At 41.8% G+C, this 17,963-nt stretch overlaps 1 protein-coding gene across 1 annotated transcript in view; it reads left to right on the top strand.

Annotated features, from left to right (window-relative positions):
• Window positions 1-6,704: 6,704 nt before the first annotated feature.
• MCF2L2 (MCF.2 cell line derived transforming sequence-like 2) overlaps window positions 6,705-17,963 on the top strand; it is a 205,053-nt gene continuing 193,794 nt past the window's right edge. Inside the window, exon 1 of the mRNA XM_072962053.1 lies at window positions 6,705-8,489. Within this exon, the coding sequence (XP_072818154.1) occupies window positions 8,414-8,489 (76 nt within the window). The 5' untranslated portion in view covers window positions 6,705-8,413. The remainder of the gene's footprint in view (window positions 8,490-17,963) is intronic.

Here is a 17,963-nt window from a genome sequence, read left to right as displayed (position 1 = left end):
GATTTGGGCCATTCTATTAGGTGTATAGTAGTGTGTCATTGTCATTTTAGTTTGTATTTCCCTGATGACATATGATTTGGAGCATCTTTTCGTATGCTTATTGGCCATCTGTATATCTTCTTTGGTGAAGTGTCTGTTAAGGTCTTTAGCCTAATTTTAAAATCAGGTTATTTTTACTATTGAGTTTTAAGAGTTTTTGTATATTTTAGATAACAGTCCTTTTTTTTAAAATTCAGTTATAGTCATTTTACAATGTTGTGTCAATTTCCAGTGTAGAGCACAATTTTTCAGTTATACATGAACATACATATATTCATTGTCACATTCTTTTTTGCTGTGAGCTACCACAAAATCTTGTATATATTTCCCTGTGCTATACAGTATAATCTTGTTTATCTATTCTACATATGCTTGTCAGTATCTACAGATTTTGAACTCCCAGTCTGTCCCATCCCACCCCCGTCCCACTTGGCAACCAGAAGTTTGTATTTTATGTCTTTGAGTCTGTTTCTAACAGTCCTTTTTTTTTAAATCAGATAGACATGTCTCATAAATATTTTCTATCATCCATAGCTTCTCTTTTTATTCTCTTGATAGTACATTTCATACACTAGAAAATCTTAATTTTAATGAAGTCTATTTTAGCAATTCTTTCTTTTCTGAATCGTGCCTTAGGTGTTCACCAAAGCCTAGGTCATTTAGATTTCTCCTATCTTATCTTATAGGAATCTTATAGTTTTGTGTGTTTTACGTATAAGTCTGTGATCCATTTTGAGTTAATTTTTGTAAAGAGTGTGAGGTTTGTGTCTAGATTAATTTTTTTTTGCACGTAGATGTCCAGTTGTTCAGCACCATTTATTGAAGACTATCTTTGTTCCATTGTATTGCCTTTGCTCCTTTGTCAAAGATCAATTGACTATATTTATGTGGGTCTATTTATGGGTTCTCTATTCTCTTCAGTTGATCTATTTGTTTATTCAGTTGCCAGTACCACACTGTCTTGATTATTATAGCTTTATAATAAGTCTTAATGTCAGGTAGTGTCAGTCCACCAACTTTGTTCTTCTTCAATTTTTTATGTGTTGGTTATTTTGGGTCTTTTGTCTTTCCACATAAATTTCAGAATCAGTTTTTCAATATCCACAAAATAACTTACTTGGATTTTGATTGGGATTGCATTTAATCTATAGATCAAGTCTAGAAGAACTGATAGTCATTGTAAGGAACTGTTAAAGCTCCTGGAGGTAAAAGTCACAAAGGTGTCCCCCCTTTCCAACCATGCCTGTGTACCCCTGGAGATTTTACTCCTCAAATTTTTCCACACTGAGCCTCTAGCAATCCATCAATTACAGTTCAGGCTTCCCTACTCCAGCACTGGTTCCTGCAGAAGTTGCTGTTTGTGGGTTTCTGTGAGTAATTGAGATTCTTTGTATTTGTCTGCCAGTCTCTCCAATTTGGGGGCAGTGGTTTGCCCTGTGACCTCATGTCTCTTATGGGTCTAAGAAGAGTTACTGATTTTTCTGTTTGTTCAGCTTTTTGCTTGTTGTTAGGATGAGGTGGCAACTTCTAAGTTTTTTTCATGCTGAACTGAAAACTGGAAGTCCCAGAACATCTTAAAAATAAAAATAGGTAAAGCCCTGCTGATTAGTGCCTGTGAGATATTCAAAATCAGTGCTCAAAAGAAAATACAAACTAAAAATAAATTAAAAGCCCAATTAGAAATTTCTAATTTTTAAATTAGAAAAAAATTAACAAAGCCATCCTAAGGAAAACAAAAGGAAGGAATTAGGATAAAAGAAGAAATTAATTCATCAGAAAATAAAAATGGGAATACTAATCAATATAAGATTTGAAAAAAGCAATACTAGAATAGACAGTTGGCTAGCCTATTTAAGAAACAGAGAGGAAACACAATCAAAATACAAAAAAGAGGAAATAGCTACAGATACAGAAAGAAATTAGTAGACTTGCATGAAATTACTTTACTCAAATCTATGCAACAAATTTGAAAATGTGGATGAAATTACAAGAAAATTACCAAAACATCCCAGAAAAGGTAGAAATTTTAAGTAGACCAATTATCATAGGAGAAATAGATATTGTCAGAGAACTGTATTTTCCCACACCTCAATGCACCAAAGCACCAAGCCTATGTTATTTTACAGAATTCTACTGCGAAATTTTGAGGAGCAGGTGAGTCCATTGCTGTTCTGTCCTCAGGACAGAAAAAAGGACATCTTCCAAAGTCTATTTATGAAGTGAGTATAACACTGATAACAAAATCTAATAAAACATACACATATCATACACGTTCAGATACACCCTGACCGTGGAAACATATCAAGTGATCAAGACAACGTAGTATTGGTGAAAGAACAGACAGCAGATCAACTGAACAGAATAAAGTGCCCAGATACAGACCTACACAAATACAGTCAGCTGATCTTTGACAAAGGAGCAAAAGCAATTCAATGGAAAAAAGATAGTCTTTTCAACATGTGGTGCTGGAAAAACTAGACATCCACATGCAAAATAATGAATCTAGGCACAAACCTTACAACTTTCATAAAAATTGTCTCAAAATTGATCATAGACCTAAATGTAAAATATTAAACTGTACAAGTTCTAGAAGAAAACATAGGAGAAAATCTAGGAGACCTTGGGTTTGGCAATGACTTTCAGATACAACACCAAAAGCATGACCCAAGGAAGAAAAAACTGATAAATTGTTCCTCATTAAAATTAAAAACTTGTACTCCACTAAACACTTTTAGGACAATGAAAAGACAAGCCACAGTCTGGGAGAAGATATCTTCTAAACACATATCTGATAAAGGACTTATGTCCAAAATATACAAAGAACTCTTAGAACTCAGTAATAAGAAAAAAACAACCTAATTAAAAAGTGGGCAGACACCTCACCAAAGAATATAAGCATGCAAGTTGCTCACTGTCATATGCCATTGGGTAACTGCAAATTTAAACTACTGTGAGGTATTACTACATACCTATTAGGATGGCCAGAATCCAAAACACTGACAACCCAAATGCTGGTTACCATGTGGAGCAACAAGAACTCTCATTCATTGCTGGTGGGAATGTAAAATGGTTTTGCAAGGTGGTTTGTAGTTTCTTATAAAGGTAAACATAGTTTTCGCATAAAATCCAGAAATTGCATTCATAGTTATGTGCCCAAATGAGTTGAAAATGTATGCCCACATAAGAATCTGTGCATGAATGTTTATAACAGCTTTATTCATAATTGCTCCCAACTGAAAACAACCAAGATGTCTGTCATTGGGTGAATGGATAAACAAAACTGTGGGACATCCATGGTGGAATATAAGAAATAGTACTCAGTGATAAAAAGAAATGATCTATCAAGTCATAACAAGACATAGAGGAAACTTAACTTTATATTCCTAAGTGAAGGCAGCCAGTCTGAAAATGCTTCATACTGTATAATTCTAATTATATGACATTCTGGAAGAGGCAACACTATAGAGACAATAAAAAGATTAGTGGTTGTTCTAAGTTTAAGGGGAGGGGATAATGAATAGGTGAAGAACAGAGGATTTTTAAGGCAGTGAAACTATTCTGTGTGCTACTATTAACAGTGGATATGCGCATGCATTAGTCAAAACCCACAGAACTGTACAATACAAAGAGTGAAACTTAGTGTAAAATATAGGCTTTAGTGAACAATAATCCATATTGGTTCATCAATTATAATACATGTACCATACATATAATGCAAGATGTTAATAAGGGAAACTGTTTTGGGGAGGAGAGTGGGAACTCTGTACATTCTGCTCATTTTTTTCTGCAAGTCTAAAACTGCTCTTAAAAAGTCTATTAATGAAAATAATACATCAAATAAAAATATGAAATCTCAAATGGTTTTGCCTGCAGATGGCAGAATTCTGATCAATTCTCCATCCCTTTCTCGTACCTTGTCTTTAGTTTTCTGTATTTTGCTAATATGTTCTACAAAGAAAATGCATTATTTTGAAAATAAGATTAAAATTGAGAAAGGACATATATGGGAGAGGAGAGTAGAAGTACAGAGGTAGAGGCAGGTGCTACCCCTCCCTGACATTTTTGTACTTGCATATTCACAGGCACCCCTGTGGCAGGGGAGGAGGATTGGGGGTGGGGCAGACTAGGATCAGGAAACAGAAGATGACAGCGGAACAACTGTTGAGATAGTGTGAGCTCAGGTGACTTTTTCACTTCTTAGGTTCACCTATTTGGTCATTTGTACAGTAGGTGACACCTGGTGTGACACCCCCCTCCTCCCACCTTAGACAAGGATCCCAGTCTGGTTTTGCATATTAGAACATAGGCTAGGCTCCCAACTCACAGAGCGTTATCCTATAGGCAGCACTGTGGGAAAGGGGCATCATCACGGGGTGGAGGAACGTCCAAGACCTTTGTGAAAGGAGAGGCTTTGACTAAAGGATGTTCTCTTATTCTGGACTTTGTCGGGGAGCTGTACAGTTTACAGAGGTGTGTAAGGTATTTCTCCTGCCAGGGAATCCAAGTCTGGTGGGGAAGATACAGAGAAGGCAGAGTGGGGCAGGTAGGAGGAGGCCCTGTGGAGGGAGGGGCTTTATCTTGAGGCATTTGTGGTGACCCCTGCCACCTCCCACTGAGCACCTCTACCTACTTTGTCCTCTATCTCCTGTCACCTTCTCTACACTGCCCCTCCTTTTCCCCACTCTCTTCCTCTTCTTTTTCTCTTTTCCTCTGTTCCGCTTTAGTACAGTGTTTTTCAGACTGCTGGCAGCAACCACGTGTTGGGTCATAAAATCTATTCAGTGGGTCTAAACAATCATTCCAAAGCACTTTTTATTATGAAAAAAATTAAACATGTAGAAAAGTAGAGGATATTGTAAAATAACCCATATAACACCTCAACACAACAATTATTAATATTTCTCAGGATTGATTACATTTATTCTCTTTGCTAAATTAGCTTAAATTACAGACATTGATGTTTCATCCCTAAAAACTTCCATATACATGTCTAAGAAAATAAGGACATTTTCTTACATAACTACAACACCATACTTTCCAAATGCCAATTCCCCCAATTTGGACTATTAAAAAAAAATGAAATGGAATAGAAAGTATTTCAGGGCTTCATATGTAGTAAAGGAAAAAACTGTTCCATACAACTTTTGTTTCAATTATGTTTATGCATGTTTACTGCATCCTGATGTAAAATGTATATTATCTTCTGGTTTGTAGTCTAAGAAGTTTGAAGAGCCTTGCTCTAGGCCAGTGGTGCTCACAGTGTGATCCCAGGACCTGCAGCATCAGTAATCCTGGGGATTTGTTAGAAATGTAAGTTCTCAGGTCTCATTCCACACTGCTGAATCAGAATCTCTGGAGGTGGGCAACAGGAATTTGTATTAAAAGAAAACCACCTGTATTTCCAGATGATAATGCTAGTTTGAGAACCACTGATCTAGACTAAACTGGGTGGCGCTAGTGGTGCCTCACACTCACCTGTGGCACCCAATGTGGGTTCTTTGTCTTTCTCTTCACTGTCAGAGGCATTGCTGATAGTTCACCAACGGGGAGGTGAACTCAACCTCGGTGTTGCTTGGAGGATGGTTTCTCTTTCCAGGCTCAGGCAAATTCTTACCTGAAGGCAGAGGATGGTCTAGATTCATAAGATAAGTAAAACACAGTTTGGGTCTTATACCAGCAGCTTCTGTAAAATGAGTCTAAAACCATTAAAGGGTTATTGTGGGTCTTAAGTGAAGTTTGTGAAATGCCTACCATCATCCCAGATGGCATAGAGCAGTCGCTTATTATATGATGGTGGTAGCTGCTGTATTTGACACTGCCTATCACCACCCTGGGCATATAATTGATGTTCAGTGAATGATTATTCATTCATTAGAGAGGAAGGCAGGCTATTGTGGTTTGTTCCTTAATTTTGCCATACATTAGAGCAATGTGCTTTGTCAGAGACAGGAAATAAATCATAATTAGGAAGGATAAAAGGAGGCACAGAAGGGAGGAGGGCAGAGAAGGAGAGAAGACAGGAAGCATGTCCATATTTATAAGAGCAATGGAAGCAATAACTATTTTCTTGGAGGAACAAGGAGATATGGGCTATTGAAAACTATGCTCATTTCTTTTTAGTTACAGGATTTTAGAGCAGGAAAAGGGAACATGGCCCAGGTAAAGCAGTTGAGGCCCCAGGAGAGCATGTGTTAGAGATGGGGGTACTGAACTGGTTTCTGAGGATAGGCACTGCCTGCTACATCTTGCCATAAAGTCAGCCAATTCATCTCCATGGAAACCGCTGAAGATTGTGAAAGGTACAGATGTGGGAAAGGAAAGCAGCACTCCGAGTGTGATTTGTTTGCTTTCTATTTCTTTTCTCTCTCATTCCTATTCATAAGCTTCTCCTACCTCTCCTTCCTCTCCCTATCTCCCTCCTTTCCACCCATGATTCTCACCCATAAGGACCTGGCCTGATCCAAGAAGCTGAGGTCACTGCAAAGTCCAGAACGTCTTACATTATCAGTTTTCTTAGCAATATGCTGGTTTCTAGTGACCAATTCACAATTGGCTCTGACTGGGCACCAGGGTACGGACTACTACCAATAGAAAATACCTCCTTTGGTTCCTCAAAAATACTTGTGACCCTTGAATAGCCAGAAGCTGCCATGGAAACACAACCCAAAGTTGTCTTATTCTTCTGGGTCTTTCCCCCTTTTTGAATTTCCTTCAAGAGGTTGCAATGAAAACAGCTGCTCTGCTTGTGCAGGCAGAGTGCAAAGGGCCTGATCACAGGAGGGAGGAACCACTGTACAAATCTCACACCGCAGGTGGATACACACCATCTCTTAACCAGAGCCCACAATTGTTAACAGAAAGCATTTAAAAACATTGCCAAACCCCTGGGATGAGCGGCTATTACTAGAAATTGAATCCAGGGTGTTTGGGGTTTGGCTTTTTACATGCCAAAGAGGAAAGCTGAGCTTCCTGAAATTGGCTCAGAACATGTGGTTGGTCCTGGCACTCTCACGACTGGATTCCCCGTTGTAGAATGGGTTGAGGAACAACCTGACCAGATTCGCGTTTGTTCAGGCTTTTCCCGTGGAGCTGTGCTGATGCGGTTAGCCTGCCTGTCCTGTAGTATCTGGAGGCACCCGAGGAAGCCGCGGGACAGCGTCTACTGCCAGACAGATGCTCCTGGGGCTGATGGGGAAGAGGGCCGACAAAGGTGCTGTGCCAGGGCTTTTCCAGGAGGGAGCACTGGAGTGCCTGACAGTTGGCCGACGGAGTGGTGGCGCAAGGGAGGAGCTGAACAAAAGCAAAGGCCCACACGGTGGAGACACACGTACGCAGTTGCGTCCCCAGCCGGGTCCGTGCACAGCCGGCGCTCCAGGCTCCAAGTGCGAGTATGTTCAGTAGACGCTGATAACTACGTGAGATAACCCGTAACAAGGCGAAACAACGCCGCCGCTCCCACCCCTCCACAAAAGCCCCCCAGCCCGGAGTCAGGAGATAGCAGGCCTCAGCCAGCCCTCCTTCCCGGGCCCCGGCGGACCTCGGCTGCACTCCCTGCCAGCCCTCGTCTCGCCTAGGCTTCTCCGCAGATACCGAGGGAAGAAGGAGGGGCGAGCCAGGAAGGCGAGTGTCTGGAGTTCAGAATCCCGGTGCTAGCCGGAGCGCCGAAGTCGCTGTGTCCTCCCACATAGTTGGAGGGCAGATCTTGAATCGCCCCCCCTTCTCGGGGCTGAGTGTAGGCTTCACCACCCGAAAACCGGCGGCGCTCGCGCGCGTGCGCGCCTCTCCTGGAGCCTCGGGCACCGCCCCCGGGCGAGGAAAGGTGGGCGCCTGGGCGGGAAGCGTGGGGCGCGCCACGGGGAGGCGGTGGGCGGCGCAGAGCACTACCAGCCACCTGCAGGCTCGGTCCTCAGCACCCGCAGGTTCCGTGCGCCCCCTGCGCGCTGACCGAGCATCTTTCACCCCGACCCTCCAGGGAGTCGGCGCCGGAGACCTGACTAGAAATCCAGAAGCCCTTCCCTGGCCGGGAAGCCGGATGCGCAGCTTTGACGAGATTGGGACGACTTGCTCTTCTCACCTCCAGAACCGCCACTTCCCTCTCTCAGCGCCAGACGTCACGTTGAGAAAGCTGCTGGACTTAATCTTTACAAGAATCCCCTGCGGGGCGTGGCTGGCGTCCTCTAGCCGCACGGCCCTGGAGAGCTGGACTTGGCTGGGAGTGACTCTCGTTCTGAGCCTGAGGAGAGCGAGAGAGCGAGGAAGAGTGTGAGGGCCGAGCATCCTCGGGAGGAGATGCCTTTAAAAAATCATTCATAGCAGCAGAAGAAACAGCTCTGTGTTGCTATGTTTTGCTTGTACTGAGTGGTTTTCTGGTGAAATGCTGTTTTGGTTAAAAGAAGAAATGGCCCCTCAGGAGTTCACCCGGCGCCTGGACACAGTGATCACTCATGTCGGTAAATGAAGCTTTTCCTTTCAAAATTCTTAAAATTATTTTTTAATTTGTTTTTTGAAATCCTGCGTTTTATTAATGGAGGGTGGAGGCGTAGTCTCCCCCCAGTCCGCGTCACCCCTCAGAGCCCTGGAAAGGCAGTGGGGCGCGTTCCCAGCGTCTCGGTCTCGCTGCCTCAGGTGCTGCTTGGGGCGGTCGGTAACCCCCATCCCTGGGGCGCCGGGCTCGCGGCCCTCGGGTCCCCCATGGGGCTGGTGCCTTCACCAGGCAATTGCCACGTCCGTTGAGTCCTAAACCGAGGGCTTTGGGGCTGTTAGGATCTGTTACCCTTGCTCACTGAGGCCAGGGGTGGGGGGGTTGTGTCGTGGGTGACGCGAAGATGAGAAAGGAGAGGGAACAGGAGGAACGAATGCGAGGACTTTCCAGCAGAAACTGCCGCCGAGCGACCCCAGGCTCGTTCACGAGGTAGCATGCTGAAGTGCAGGTCACGTTGGAGGACCGCTGCGCAGTCCGGCTCCCTGGCCTGTGGTGTAGAAGTATATGGCCTGGGGGTGTCGCCACACCCCTGGTGAACCGCAGTGAGAAACCTCTGCAAGCCCCCAGGAGACCGAACAATTTTAGTTCTTTTACAATAATTTAACAAGGGGAGCAAAACATGCATGCCTTGCTCCTGAAATAAGGGTCGTCGTGGTGGACAGACCCTATATAGTAAAGGACTTTGAGACAATGACAAGGTAATTCTTTAATATTTGCTTCTCCAAGCCTTTCCCTAGAACTGCCCCCCGCCCCCCAAACAAAAACAAAAACAAAAACAAAATCAAAAACAAAAACACATTTCAGGTTCAGATCCTTTGGAGGTAGATGACTAGAATTATCTGGATAATTTTCTCTGTTGCCCGCTGTAGTTTGAGACCCTTCTGTGAATGCGAATTGGTTTTCATTGATAAAGTCAGAAAGTTTTTAATCTGTGTTTCACTCGTTTGTTAAAACTGCCTTCTTGGTATTTATACCTTAAATATTGCTTCAGTTAGTGAGCCGTTATTGCTTTTTGAGTACCCTGGTTCAGTGTGTTTAGTGCAATAATGATATACATCTCGACTGATACACATGTGGGGATATACTTTGTGATAATTTATATGGAAAGTCTCAGTTTTGATGATTCAGTTTTAAAACATGTTTCTGGTACCAAATGTGGCCACTGAACTGGTTTTTCTTTAAGACAAAAGGTCAGTAGAATCCTACCAGGGAAGGCTGAATGTGAAATACCAGGCAGGATAAAATAAAACAGAATTGAAGTTTGAAATATATTGAATGCTAAGATGATTGTGCTAAATACCAGCACGTGCATGAAATTGTAGTACAGGGAAAGAGCAGTAGACTGGGGCATGTGACCGTCTAGATTTGATTCTGCCCTGGACAAATCATTCAACCTCAGGCTGAAAAATGCGGATTTTCTTTTTAAATTGAAGTACCATCAATTACAATGTAAAATGGGAATTTAAATAATCCTCCCCCACCCAGCTCAAATGCTGCTTGTAAGATTATGTGGGTAAAAATATCATCTAACCTGTGAGTGTGTTATTAGTCTTATCCTTGGGCCCTCTGCCACTAAGGATCTTGGGCGGATCACTGGTCCTCTCTTAGGGCGATGCTTCCCATCTGTAAAACGAAGAAGGATATCTGGATGATTATTAAGGTCTCTCCTATCTTCTGGATGTAGGACCTTCTCGAAGATCTGGTATGCAATATTTCTTGGCTGACACCAGGCTGCCCGTGGGGCCCAGGCTATGGTATTTTCTTGTCTACCTTGTTCCCTCCTTCGTTCCATAATCAGTTCCATGCAGGATACAAAAATGAATTTGTTGTAGTTTCTGCTCTCAAAGAACTTCTAATGAACCCTGGCATTGGTGTGCTTTGCAGCAATCTGTCTCCTCCTGTGTAATCTCACAGACCTGTGACATAGGTGGGGTAAACATTATCACCCCCATCTTACAATGAAGGAGCTGAGACTTAGCAGTTTGATCTCTTAAGCTTTCAAGAGGTAGTGAGAGGCAGGCTCAGGACTGGCAGGCAGCCCTTCAGATGCTCCATTTGGGGATGTCATTGAAGGGGGTTCTAACCCTGCAGCAGCCCCAGCCTTCCTGAAGAGTTGCACGGAGTAGCTAATGGAGCTTCTGCTAGAGTGGATTGGCTTTGCGTTTTTTTTTTTTTCTTGAGTTTTAATGAGATGTAATTGATGTACATCAACTACTGTGTAAGTTTAGGTGTACAGCATAATGATTTGACTTACAAACATCATGAAATGATTACCACAATAAGTGTAATGAACACCCATCATCTCATATAGATACAGTGAAGAAAGAAAAAAAATTTTTTCCTTGTGATGAAAACTCTTAGAATTTACTCTCAACAGCTCTCGTATATAAGGTACAGCAGTATTGATTATATTTATCATGTTGTACATTATATCCCTAGTACTTATTTATCTTATAACTGGAAGTTTCTACCTTTTGACTGCCTTCATTCAGCTCCCCCTTTCCCCAACCCTCTTTCTCTGGTAACCACAAATCTGATCTCTTTTTCTACGAGTTTGTTTGTTTTTTGACGTACAGGATTGACTCTGCATTTAACTGTTCTTTTCAGGCATTTCCTTGGTGAACTGCCTCTGAGAAGTATGAACATGTATTGGAGAAGGGTTGAGAAGTGCTTACAGCAGGATGTGGGTTAGAACATCCTCCTGGTCCTGTCCTAGCCACTCATCTGGGCAACAACACCATGCTTCCATATTCACTGTGCTACCTGTGTCTCTCAGCTTGTTCCTCCTCCAGCCAGGGTTTCTGCTCTTTCCACAGTCCCTTAGATTTGACAATTGAGGTCCGGAGCCTGGTGGTTCAGTTTCTAAAATATCTCATGGGTCTCTCTTCTCTGCTACCTTTCCTCTTTGCCATTGCTTCCTGCCTGTGACCTGCTTCAGAATGCCATTTTTTCCTGACTAACCATTGTGCAAGCCTACTGTCCTCCTGTGTCAGCCTCTAACCTATACCATGAATTAAAAAAACAAAGCCACACACACAGCACTTGTGTGTTTCAGAACTTTTGATGATATCCTTACACAGTCATTGTCTGTTGCCTGGAGTATGAACTCTTTACTGTTTGGCACCCTTCCACTCTCATCCCCCAGTACTTGATATTTCTACGCCTACGGTTGGTCAGCTTGTGCTATTCAGTTCTTCAGCTTTGTTCCACTATATTTTCCTACTCTGTTCTCACTTCTAAACTTTGCTTCTGCTTTCCCTCCACCTGGAATGACCCCTTAATGTATTTCTCCTCACAAAAATAGTACGCACCTTTCAAGCCCGATTCAGTTCCTCCTTCTCTAGGTATCTTCTCTAATCCTGCCAGTGGGACATAAAGACTCCTGCTTCTGAATTCCAAAGTAGGTTTTGTTCTATTCACATGATGCCTCTCTTATTCCCCCTTGTATTATGGTTAGTTGGTTATTCATGTGCTTGTCTTGTCTCTGCTCCTAGACTTTTCATATTAGCCATGTGGCCTAACATGTTATGTAAGACAGGGCCTCCCTCTAAAGAGGTGAGGAATAAATGTTTGCTGAATAGATGAGTGATTTCTTTTGCCTTGGGCTGGACCTTGAGTATTCAGTAATGCCAGACAATTTTTACACTTTTAAGAGTAGCTTTGAAATATTTGTGGTTAACTCTTTTGCCTCCTAAACCCCATTTTTCAGGTAAACACTAAGACCTTTAAGTGTTCTTCATGATGTGGTTCTCTGTGGGGGACTCCTCTTTGGATTTTGTTAGTTTGTCAGGGACCCTCATAAAATATGCAGTTCACATATGTGAACAGTGTCCAGATGTGTTTTACCCAGGCAGGACACAAGTAGGACCATCCTCTCCCCTTTACTCTGGCCTATAGAGTCACATTGGTTCAATTACAGAATTTCTGAATCAGAAAAAGAGTTGTATAATTTCCCCCACCCCATCCCTTTCAGTTCTTGAATCTTCTCTTTAACTTTCACTATACTGCTTTTTATATGCAGAGATGCTCCCTAAGCAATCATGGACTTTCTATTAATGCATCTCAGATTGCTCTAGGATTCTGATAGACAGGGCACATGTGGCTCACATGGCTTCCGTTCAGTGGAAGCCCTTAGTCATCCAGCTGGTCAGTGTCAGTAATCCTCCATGCTGGTGTCACATTTCCAGTCCAGGTCACTCTCCACCCTGTCAGCTCATATGAGAAGTAATTATTTTGACCTGACTTTATCATTGTTCTAAAACAGTTTCATGTTTGACCAGTCCCAATTAACTGGTGGAGCAGAAGGGAATATCTTTTGAGACGTCCTTATATAACTGGAGATTGGATTGGTGGCTGTTTTGGTGATAAAAGCTGTAGGATTTTGATTTATAACCCAGGTCACTACTTTTAGGACACTCCTGGCACTAGTAATAGGCAACCAGAAGAATACTAAACTTCAGCCCACAACTATTATTCTACAATGAAATAGTGGCTGAAATGCCTTGGATTATGTCTCAGCTATTGGTGCTGAAGGGAGGGTTTAACAAGAGTAGAGTATCTGCTGCTCAGATGGAAGTACGCCCCTCAGGGGCAACTAGACTTGCTGGAGTAGTGACTTCATCTACCCTAAAAGTGAATTAACTGGGTCTGAGCCATGTTTCTGTTAGGCTCTCTAGACACTGTGCCTAGTGCAGCAGTAAAGGTAATTATGTAATTAGAAATGACAGCATTATTCAGGGATAATGTGGTGCTCTAAAGACTGAATGGATGTTGCTGTATTTATGATGTGAAATGCCAGCTTTGGTGAAGGGTGACAGGCAAATATTAACCAAAGTGTTTTCATGGTGATAGTGACTATCCATGTTGTCGAGTGATCATTTATGATATCAAGATTCCTTAGAATCTTGTCTAAATAATATTGATTTAGAGGTGACCATCTCTCTAATGTGGAAAACATCAATGGCAATTCCTGCCATTCCAGATGTGAAGTTAGGCTGCATTCAGGCATTGCCAGCAAACAGCTGTGTAGCTTTTAGCACATCACTTTGCCTCTGAGTCTCGGTTCCCTCATATGTAAAATGAGGATAATACTACTCACTCCACAGGACCAGTAGAAGATGAATGTCTAAGTAGTGCCTTATGAGTGCTTAGAATCTGTTGGAGGGGAGAAACTTGAGAAGCAGGGATAGTGAGAATAGCTTTAGATGCAGGGGCAGCATCCTCTCCCCACTTGCCCTGCTCCATCATAGGCACTATCAGTGCTGCTTCTCTTCTTCTTGCTCCTTCCCAGCTTCTGCCTGTGGGGGTCTGTTCTGGAAGGGTTGCAGGCTGATCCTGATGTGAGTTTGCTGCCTTGGGTAAGAGTGTGCGTTCTTGTTCCTGGGGCCACCCCTCTGCTTTCACCTTTTTGGTGCTCCAAATGAAAACTCAGGAGTAGAACCCAGCTGCCTGAGTGTTGCTGACGCTCAGCACTGTGGACTGTCTTCAGACTTTCCCACTGGTGGGCACAGGATAGAAAAGCACAGGAGAGGGGAGTATTGCCTCCAACAAGCGTTATCCTTCTGGTCTCAGAGAAGATCTCCCACTGAAGGATTCAAGGTTTCCTGTTTCCAGTGTGTCTGCTGGTTGTGACTGAGCCTGTTAGCCCAGGGATTTGGTTTGCTTTCAATGAATGCAGTACTAAAGCTTTAGCCCTCCAGTTCACTGTGCTGGCCTCCAGGCCAGGGTCCTACATTGCCTGCCCTTGGAAAAACCTGTAGGATTAACAACCTGTCTAAGTTTCCAGATTTCAAACAATAAACCAGGCCTCCAAGAAAAAGCTTAAATGTTAAATTACAAGATCTAGAAAATGCAGCTTCAGGTGTGCAGCATTTCATCAAAGGATAGCTTCTTTGCCTGTTGAAGTTCAAGTATCCCTATTAGATAAAATAACAGATAAAGAATCTAGAGAAAGGCTTTCTAAAATGGTAGAGGATGCTTGTGTGTTGCTGGCAGATTACAATGGCAGACTGGTGGCTGAAATAGATGATTGGAAGCAACTTACTTGAAAGTGAGCAGATTTTCTTGGTTGTCAAAAGGAAGCCCTTGCAGAGAAAGAGCACAAATTGGAAGAATACAAGTGCAAGTAATCCAGAGATTCCCTGGTGTGCGAAGAACTCAGGTCCCACATCCAGAGCCTGCCAGACTTATCTCGATTGCCCAATGTCACTGACAGCCACATGCATCTGCCCTTTGCTGGAGACATCTGCAGTGAAGATTGATGACCATTCTCTTTCCAGGGCCCAGGACTTTGCAAAAGATGGAGATAGGTTTGGTGGATAGTCTTGTTGCATTATCTTTGTATATTGTGGAGAGAGTGAAGTTTGTTAACAAAAGAAAGGACAAATAATTTATAAAGTTGTTTAAAATGTTGGTTTGTTTACTGTTTTATTGGTAAGTTAACATGACTTAGTTTAAACAAAGTGATGATCTCTGTGTGTTAATAAGCTCACAAATAGTGATTATTTTCAAAAGATTTTTTTGTAAGTTTTTTTGATCCAGGACCTTGTGAGAAATTCCATGTTTCTATTTCTTCATGTATTTTCAAATGTTCTTCTTTATTTTCTTCAGTATCTAATCACTGTATAGTATGTAATTCCTAAAGCATAACTAATCAGGAGTTGGTTGAGACTTTATTATAGTTAGGACTTGATTGTAGAAGTAACTAAATGTTCCAATTCAATCTTTACCCTTCTCCCCAACCAAAATATCAGTTCTGTGCCTCTCAATGCTTTTGATTCCTTATTTCCTAGAGGTCAGTAATTTAACACTTAACATGGATGTCATTTTGAGAGTCAGATCAGAACCTAGAGAACTTTTCCACAGTAGCACTATAGGGGTTCCATTCCACTACCACAGTATAGAATAAAAGGAGTGTTAAATAGGGAACCCCCCTTGATTAAACTATCTAGAATTTCATAATAGATTAATATGAAAATGCTTCGGAAGTGTTATAAATTTTGACATTCTTCCAAGACAACAACTCATTCTGGAGCTGATGTCTATTTGTCAGATCAGGCTCTTTTTAACATAATTGATCCCTTTACTATACAGCCATCTGTGGGATTAAAAAGAGTGTAAAATAATGATACTTGATTATTCTCTTAGCCATTTAACTTTAAAAACAATAGTATTTTTAGCTCTAATATCTCAAGAACACAGTTTTCATTAATGTTCAGTGGAATAGCCTGGAACATTTTTAATGCTTCCTTAAGGTTTTTGAATGACTATATATTTCGAACTTAAGCAATGCTACACTACAGGGTAGATCTGGTAAATGTTATATTTGTATATTTAGGATTACCAGAACAAATGTACGTTTATCTTTTATTTCTAATCCTATGTGTTAGAGCAGTTGCATGCTCTCCTGCTTTCTCTCTAAATCACATTGTTAAGCTGTGGATTTTGTACTCAGTGATGATTTAGGATAAACTTTTTTTTCATTCATTACTTTACATATTAGACGTTTCTCTTTTCGTTGTAAGAAGATTCAAATTACATAGTCAATAAAACATCTCTTAAATCCTTCAAAGTAAATATTGGTGGGGAAAGGATCCCAGATCATTCTCATTCTCTCCTTTGGTTCCAGAATAGATCTTTTCTCAGATGACAGTTACACATGTGAACTAATATACTGGTAAATGCTTAAAAGTAGCATAAAATTAGACCTTAGACTGAAGGTGGGAAAAAGAGGGTGGAGGAAGATGTAATGAGAGCAACTTCTCTGTTCTGTTTTGGTTTTCTATTGAAAGGTTTTTGGTAAGATGAACATCCATTAAAAAAAAAAGAAAGCTCTCATTTATTGAGTGTGAGGCCCTTGACCATGTGCTTTTGTATCTTTAAAACTCAGAAAAGTAGGTATTATTACTCTCATTTTGGTAGATGGCAAAATTAAAAAGAAAAAGAAAAACAAGTTAAGAAAATTTCTCAAAGCCTTTGTGCTACTAGGAGATAGAGACAGAATTTGAATTGAGGTCTAATTTCAAAGCCTATGTTCTTTCTGTTACAGCAAGGCAGAAATTTTTACTGCTACTTGTAAATAAATTTTTGGTGGATATTTATGTTAACTGAGTCCTGGGCAAAGATTTCTGCCTTACCCCTCTCCCTGTATGCTCCCTGAGGGCAGGGATGTTGTCTGATTCATCTTCCTGTCCTTAGGTTTAGCTGGTACCTGGCATTATTCATGAAGAAGCTCTTTTCCTATTTGTTCTGTTTGAATGGATTGAAAAAGGCCCTGGTCCTGGCCTTCTAGCCTTCCTGGGTCTCACTTTCTTCTGAGTTGCATTTGTGGTTCTTCTCACTAACAGTGTGCTTCCTGCCTGTCTAAACCTTCCAGGGTTTGTCTCACACCCTCCCTCCCCCTAAGCCCTGAGCAGAATGGGCCATGCCAGGCCCAGCCTCCCTCCCTTTTCTGAGCACCTGTAATAGTTGGTGTCACATCTCATATGTGTTTTCCAGCATTTAGTTGCAGTCTGGATTTTCTCTCGTATCCAAGTATTGGTACTTGTTTTGGTTGCTGGTTGAACATGTACTATAAAGTCTTTTCTAGTGACTGTGTCTTACTTCAGGGTGGAAATCCCAACTAACACTGCTTTGTGGCTTTGTAGGCTGAATTAGCCATGTAGTTAGTAGGAGATCAAGAATCACATGTTTAATTGAATATAATTTCTTTATTCCCTAAATTTCCTCATCTCTAAAGTAGGGTGATAATTATGCTGGTCTCTCTGCTTATTTTCCCAGAAGAGCTCTATACTATACATTTAAAAAACATAGTTTTTAAAAATAATAATATAGTTGATTTATATATTTGTTTTATATTTTATACACATTTTATATGTCATATATTTTTATAACTAATGTGGTTGTTAAAAAGAAATCCTTTGAGGACTACAGCAAAAGGGACCCTGTGAATATAAAATGACCTCAATTGTTTGCTTTATGGACTAGCAGGAGAAGCACAAAGGGATTGTTTTGTTGTCCCTCCAATCCAGTTAAGAGGAACACTACCAGCATTCGGCTAGTAGTTACCAGAAACTGCAGCTTGAACAGTGTGAGCTTGTGAGACACAGGTTGAAAACAAACGCCTTCAATGCCTGCAGGAGGAAGCAGTGGGGCCGACATGGGCAGAGGAAGTGAGGCAAGGGTGGCGGAGGATATGAGAAGGCCGCTGGACCCCACACCTTAACCCTGGCAGCAGCGGAGATTGTGAGTGGTTGCCTTGAGGGAGTGTGCAATAATCTGTCCTCCTGCTGAGGGTCAGCTGCTCTCCTTGCTTCTCTCTTTGCAGCTAGCCTGGGCTGTTCCGGGTAGCAGAGAAAGAGTAGTTCAAGGCGCCCTAAGAACATGCCTCTCACACAGTGCACTTTGGAGACGGTGAAGCCATTGTGGGGCAGGGGGCTGCTGT

This window comes from Vicugna pacos, chromosome 1 (assembly GCF_048564905.1).
Source record: "Vicugna pacos chromosome 1, VicPac4, whole genome shotgun sequence".
Lineage (NCBI taxonomy): Eukaryota > Metazoa > Chordata > Mammalia > Artiodactyla > Camelidae > Vicugna > Vicugna pacos.
This window is presented reverse-complemented; position numbering and strand designations above follow the sequence as displayed.